Here is a 7,500-nt window from a genome sequence, read left to right on the forward strand (position 1 = left end):
CGGATTAGGCAGGAATGTTTTACCAGAGGGGCCGTCTGGTGCCGAACGGAAGCCAGCGACGGAAGCCAGGGGTGAGGAAAACGAGGCCTGATGATGATCATTAAAGCTCCTGACTCACAGCGCTGGCATAGAAGAAGAGGAAGGACCATAATAACAGAGATGGGAAGGGAAGGAACAGGCAGGGTCATTTTTAGAGGCGCAACCATAACAATACTCCTCTGGGAACAAATAAAAGAATAATTAGGGCCTACGTTGTCTTTTTGGATCCGTAAACCCACACATTAAAACCAGATACATCAATAGATGACCAAAACGATGCGTAAACAATTCCCTGACACTTCCATGTTTTATTACGCTGACAGACCACACTCACTAGAAGGCGGTTTGATAAAGGACGGATATAAATGAAGTTTTCAGTTTGATTAAACGGCTCCCATACAGTCCAGAAGGCGGAAGCATACTTGGTTAACCATTAATGATGCCAGCGTATATGCCCCTGACAGACAAAAACAGTCCAAAACAATAGTTGAAGCCCGTAATTGAGGTTAGGGCACATCTGTTTCCATGCCTGGTATTGGACACGCAGAGGGCAGGCGTGTCATTTCGTGATACATGAGAACTCTGAGGCAAAACAACCTGGCCGGGTTACATAAAAATAAAATAGGCGAAGAGCTCGTCTCCCAACTAGAAGGCAGGGTGGCGTTTAATTAAAAAGTGTCTTTTTACGGTGTGAACGAGACTGGGAGGGGAAGGAATGTTGTTTTTATCCTCAGATCCTCTCTCTCTCTATCTCGCTCTCTCTATCTCGCTCTCTCGCTCTTTCTCTCTCTCTCTCTCTCGCTGTTTTGCTCCCTCTCCCTCTCCCTCTCTCTCTCTCTCTCTCTCTCTCTCTCGCTCTTTCACTCCCTCTCTCTCTCTCTCTCCCTCCTGATAGGGTAGTCCCCCTGATGCAGGGAGAGAGGTCGGGTGTGTGTGAGAATGAGAGAGAGAGAGAGAGAGAGAGAGAGAGAGAGAGACCCTGACCCTGACCACAATCTGCAAAGCCTTGTCTACTTCCACCTCTCTTCATTTCCCCTCCTCCTCCTCCTCCTCCTCCTCCTCTCCCCCATAGTCTTCCCTCTCTCCCTTTTGTCATGCGGGACATGGTGGTTGCCTAATGCACTTACCTGTCTGCCGCTGAAGGAGAACACAAGAGCTGTGGCTGCATTTTTTCTTGAAGGAGAGAGAGACATGGGGGGGGGGGGGGGGGGGGGTGGAGGGGCAGTGAGAGGGAAAGAGGGAGGGGGAGGGTAGAGAGAGAGGTGGGAGTGACAGGCATTTGAGAGAGGTAGAGACACAGAGAGAGAGAGAGAGAGAGAGAGAGAGAGAGAGTAACAGAGAGAGAGAGAAAGAGAGAGGAGGAGGGTCAGGGAAGAGAGGGGAGACATCTGTCTTCAGAAGTGTTAGCACCTTGCTGGCTGGAATGTTGTACGAGGGATTTGCTGAATGGGAAAGCTCCTGGGAGTTCTGACCTGGGTTACAACTGAGACCAGGAGAGTGCTGCCGTAGCGGACCAGATGTGAGTTCCAGAAGAGACCCCTGAGAGAGTGAACGTGTGTGTGTGTGTCTGTGTGTGTGCGCATACATGTGTGTGTGTGTGTGTGTGTGTGTGACCAAGGAGCAACCAGCACAGGGGGAGGGAGGAGGGGAGCTTTTATCATGCGTGTCTGGTATTCAGATCCTCTAGCCCTGGCTTGACTGAAAGGAAAGTACTTAATGCGGCAGATTGAGAGAGAGGCACTAGGGGTCATATTGCTGTCTCTCCTTTGTTGAACTAGAAGAGGGTGACAGTGGAATGACGCTTTTACCATCAGCTTTGAACCACTGCACTTGGAATACTGGGACTGGAACTCGCTAAACCTGACCGTGTCTTTCTTTTCCTTCAGTAATCTTCCAATCTTTCAAGTCATAAGGGGCTATGATGGATTGGACTGTGCCTTGGTGTTGACCTGTGTACGTGTGCTTTGTTTTTACATTTTTCAGCGGAGGATTAAGTGGGGTTGTTTAGACATATGCTCAGGGGGTAGTCGGAGCCGGGGTCAGAGGGTAGTCAGAGCCGGGTTGGGTAAATCACGTCAGTGTGAGGAATGTAGAGGTCAAACACTGAGTGGCTGTGGCTGTGGAGCGACACAGACCTTTTGACTCCTCGCTGATCAGCAGACGGATTACTTTTCAACGACTACTTATATAAGCTGAACGCGAGCAACACCTTTTGTCTACGCCGCGCACACGGTGCTTACATACCCGAGGTATGAGGGTTAGAGGTAATCTTGACAAGAAAGGGGAAAACGTCGCCTCACTTACCTCAATCTTCATGTTTGTTTCTGACTAAAAATGTTGTCTTACGAGAGTGTTGTGGGTCTTGAAAACGGTTCTGGGTTGAGGAGGGTTCTGGGGTGATTCTGGTTTTATCAGAAGGGTCAGATGTTGACATTTGTTTCGACTGTTCGTTTTCATCAACATACTTTGCTTTAAGGTTGGGTGTGAGAGTGGTAGTGTAAGAGTGGTGTGGAGTTGTCTTTGGGAGCACACTCCCATGCTAATTGCAGTCGCTGAGAAGCGCTGATGCCTGCCTATGCGGTTCTTCTAGCGTCTTTGTGTCCACCAAGCAAAATACTTTGTGGGCAGCCCTGTAATTCTGGAATGTCTCAGGTTAATGTATGTGTTTATTTGTGTGTTTGTGTGTCAAGGTGTGTGTTCTTGTTTAAGTGTGTCAGAGAGACAGAACTACACTTTGTCGTTGTGTAAATGTGTTTGTGAGAGAGCATATCTGTAACTTTGTGTGAGCGAGCATACTTGTGGTCACCTCTCCGTGTGTGTGTTTCAAGTTTGTGTCTATCCGTGTGTGTGTGTGTGTGTCTGTCCGTGTGTACAGTATATGTGTGTGTGTGTGTGTGTGTGTGCCCATACCAGCTGACCGTTTGAAGCGCTTCGTCTCTTTTCATTCCAGTGCCCGTGCCGCGTTCTCAGGGCCAGACAACTCAAGACCGAACCTCTGCCACCACAGCCAAGAGAAGCCCCACCGGAGGACCGATCGTGGGAATCGGCACCACGACCGCGACCCTGGGCCGAGGCGCTCGCGCCACCTCCACCACCAGCAGCCCCGACCACAGTGACCACGCCCTGTCGGCCAGCAGCGACTCGGGCCTCTCCAGCACCTCACTGTGGGCCGACCGACCCTCCACCACCACCCCCTCCACCTCCAACACCTCCATCTCCACCACCAGGCCCACCGCCAACCAGGGGGGGCCCAGCCGGCAGGAGAAAGCCCAGCTCAAGCGCCTCCTGAGCGGCTTCGGCCTGGAGGAACCCTCCCCGGATGAGGAGATGATGATGACGACGGAGCTCGGTGGCACCAACACCGGGACCTCGGTGGTCCAGCGGCTGGTCCCAGCCCAGGTGCACGTGAACGGGGACCCGCGGACCCCCAGGGAGCGGGAGAGGGAGACGGACATCCTGGACGACGAGGTCATCCTCATGTCCGGAGGGGGTCACGACCTCCGCAGCGTGGACAGCCTGGGGACTCTGTCCTCGTCTTGCCACAAGAGCAGCCAGAACTCGTTGCTGTCGGACGGCTTCGGGAGCCCCGGCGGGGAAGAGAACCATCACCACCACCAGCAGCACCAGCACCCCATCCCCCAGCAGCACCACCTCCATCAGCCCCCACAACACCTCCAGGCCCCGGTGGCAATGGAGGAATACGAGAGGGCCTATATCGAGGCCAGGAGGGGCTGCCTGGGCCAGAGGAGCACATCTGTGTCTACCTCCACCCCCGCCAGTGCCATGCCCATGCCCAAGCAGCAGGTCTACAGGCAGGGCAGCTACTCCACCCAGACCTGGGTGCGCCAGCAGCAGATGGTGGCCCCCCATCAGTACGCCTACTTGACCGAGGAGAACGTGGAGAGGGAGAGGGAGAGGGAAAGGTACCCAGGGGAAAAGCAAGGGCAAGGGGGTAGCCCGCCCAAACCGGCACCCCCAACAGAACCGCTCAGCGCGGCGAGGGACTCTTCTTCTTCCGCCACCCAGAGAACGGTCATACCTCACAACACTCACAACGAGCAACTGCCCGCGGTCAACGCATCGGCAGCGGTCAACCACAACAACAAACGCGACGAGGAGTTCAACTCGCTGACCGTGGACATCGACAACTCCATCGACCAGCTCAACCAGCTGATCATGGATCTGGACCCTACATTCGTGCCAGTCCCCACGCGGTCAAGCTCAGTCAAGAGGAACGGAGGTCCGGGGCCGGCGCACGTGAACGGTTCGACCACCAACGGGGTCGGTCAGCACCGGCTGGCGGACACCAGTGCCGCCACCCTGCAAAACACACAGCAGCAGTCAGGTAAGAGAGACGGCACCAAGCTTGTGGTGTGGTGACTGGTTGTGGTGACTGGTTGTGGTGACTGGTGTGAAGAATGGTGGTGGGTATGCTGGTGATGGATAGTGGGTAGAATTGGTGGCGGTAACAGTGGTGGTGGTGGTGGTGGTGGTGGTGGTGGTGGTGGTGGTGGTGGTGGTGGTGGTGGTGGTATTGGTGGTGGTGGTGGGAAATGTGATTCATTCTCTGCAAACAGCAATATATCATGAAATAAATGGTGGTGGAAAGATCCGAAATCAATGTGACTCTGATTGGATGCATCTGATCTGATCTGGGAATTGGGAATTGGGAGTCTTTGGGGGTGTAAATCAACAACAGCAGCTCCTCAGTCCTCTCACAGTGCACAGAGTTAAAACGTTTACACAACACACCTCTGTTCCCGGTCCCACCTGGAGTGTTTAGCCCTGTGCAAAATAGCAGGGTTCCTGCCAGCTTTTCAGATGTTTTCGTCGTGTTTCTGAAGTAAGGGTTGCCGTCGAGGCTTGTCTGCGTACAGCTATCTGACTGTGGGATCAGTGCGGTACATGAAGAGAGGGAGAGAGAGAGAGAGAGAGAGATAAAGATAGAGAGAGAGAGAGAGATAAAGATAGAGAGAGAGAGAGAGAGATAAAGATAGAGAGAGAGAGAGAGAGAGAGAGAGAGAGAGAGATAGAGAGAGAGATAAAGATAGAGAGAGAGAGAGAGAGAGATGTGCTGTCAGCAGGTCTTCTCGACTGTGCTGTTGAACATAGAGATAGAAATTAGCGAAAAGGAATGTCTTAGACAGGCCATGACCATCCCTTACTTCTTATGGGCTTCCTGAAGCCTCTCAATTGAGATAAGGAGCTATTTAGCTTGACGCTTGAACATACAGTAAGCTACATGTACATTGTGTATTATTTACTCTATGTGGAATCTGATAGGAGAATACAACATGTTTTGTTATACAGGTCAACCTTTGTACCATGGCAACTGAAAAGGAGTATTTCGACATATATCCTTCTGGTATGCATACTTTGTGGAATGAGTTATAGGTTGTAAGTTATTGGTGTGTTGCTTTGGCACCCAGACACAAACAGGCTACCTGTATTGGCTGTTGACCAGAAACAGGCATAAAACAAGCATTTTTTTTTATCTTGGTTTCCCCTATAATAAAAACACTTTATCTTCCTGTTTTCATAGGGTGTCTAGAGGACAGAGTTGTTCATCTACAGTTCATTTACAAGTTAATTTGTAGTGAGAATAGAAAACCAAACGGGGGTCTATACACAATACAAGATGATTTACTTATTATTTAATTAGCCACACAAACAAGGTTGGTGGAATTCACATTCAGCGACATATACAGCAATGAGACAAGACAAAAACAGACATACAATACTTACAGTATAATACAACATTATGTGCAATAAGTGTGCGATGTTCAGTACAAAGTGCAAAATGTTCTATTATCTATGATATGATATGAAGTCATCACCACATTAATTTCCCCTTTGATGAGCCTTATGTATGGTTCCATGTCCATATATAGTATCTTTCCAGCTGGATATTGGTTGTGAGACTGATAATCATGTCCTTGTTCAGGGACACAGGCTTCGGTTTTGAAACACCGTGCCAAAGAATTCGAGGAATGTTCCATGTTTATCGGTGTGACTGTAAAAGTCCCACAAGCTAAAGACCGTAGCTGTTCACATTGTTGTTGTCTTTTTATCTGAATCAGCCAGCGGAGGCTGTTGAAGGTAGAAATCGGAGGACAGGCTCATTTGTAATGCATGGAACGGAATGTTGAATGGTATCAAACGCGTGTCAAATGTATTTGATACCATTCCTCATTCAGTTCCATGCTTTACAATGAGCCCGTCCTCCGATTTCTACCTCCAACAGCCTCCCGTGGAATCAGCCTGAGGTGAAAATCTCACTTTTGTTTTGCTTCCCACATCATCTCGTCAGATGAATGTTAAAGCGACCTCTCTTCGGTCCTTACACAAGTTAGAGATAAAATCTCACACTCGTTCCAAAAACACTGATATGTTTCCCTTTTTTTTCATTTCACCAAACTTGGCAGTGCCTTACAAGTTAGTGAACTTGTGATTTGTGACTGCTGACTCAACGATAAGCAGTGAGGTGGCACTGTGCTGCGATCCGCCATTTTGTGTCCATACCTGGAGCATGGCAGTCGTGTGTGTGTGTGAGTATGTGTGCGTGTGCGTGTGTGTGTGTGTGAGTGAGTGCGGTCTGGCAGTCAGGACAGTGTGAATCATACAGTATGTACCTGGGACAGCCACGGGGCGTGGAGAAGGAGAGAAGGAGAGAAGGAGAGAGGGAGGGCTGAGGAATTTCCAAGAGGAACAAGTTTGCCCTGAGGCAAAGCATTTTCCTTCCATCCGATTACAGAGACCTGTACCTGTCTGTGCATATCGGCAACATACGCAGAATGCCCGTTCTAAGAAACCACAACGTACACACAACCGAGGCTATAGCACATACTGCATTTTGCCTACGTGCATTAAGGCTAGGCATGTCAAGTGGCTATGTTCACTTCAATACAACTTTATTAATCCCAGACGGATTGACACGGTTTATTTTGTTTTGTATTCATGCAGAAGTATTTGAGAAGGCTGTGTCAGTGTATAGATGAACCGTGACTCAGGGTTCAGGAGTATATTTATTTACATTTATGGCATTTAGCAGGCGCCTTTATCCAAAGCGACTTACAACAAATACATTTGTCTAAGTAAGTGACTCATCAGTCATCACAAGAAAAAAGTAATCTATGCTTGGACCAGGGGCTATTGGCAGTCACAATGCTAGAGTGACTTATGAGTCATTTAGATCAACATTGTGTGCAGGTGAGGTGAATTCATTGTGATTCATTGGGGTTAACAGTGATGCAGGAGTCCAGGGACAATTCATCATATAACTGTACATAGTAGCAGACCTGGGTGCAAATAGTATTTGAAATCATGTTGAATATTTATCTGCGCTTGACTGGTTGTTTTCCTGGCACGATGGAACCAATGGAATAGCTTCAAAAGTACAAACCCATCTGGCACACCAGACAAGCTCAAGCAAATGCTCTAAGTATTCATATACGTACCCAC

The 7,500-nt window shown here is 49.5% G+C and overlaps 1 protein-coding gene across 1 annotated transcript in view; it reads left to right on the plus strand.

The window, feature by feature from the left end:
• tns3 (tensin 3) overlaps positions 1-7,500 on the plus strand; it is a 43,668-nt gene that overhangs the window by 20,027 nt on the left and 16,141 nt on the right. Inside the window, exon 13 of the mRNA XM_083690095.1 lies at positions 2,990-4,384. Within this exon, the coding sequence (XP_083546221.1) occupies positions 2,990-4,384 (1,395 nt within the window). The remainder of the gene's footprint in view (positions 1-2,989; positions 4,385-7,500) is intronic.

Source organism: Argentina silus, assembly GCF_951799395.1.
Source record: "Argentina silus genome assembly, chromosome: 18".
NCBI classification, from domain to species: Eukaryota; Metazoa; Chordata; class Actinopteri; order Argentiniformes; family Argentinidae; genus Argentina; species Argentina silus.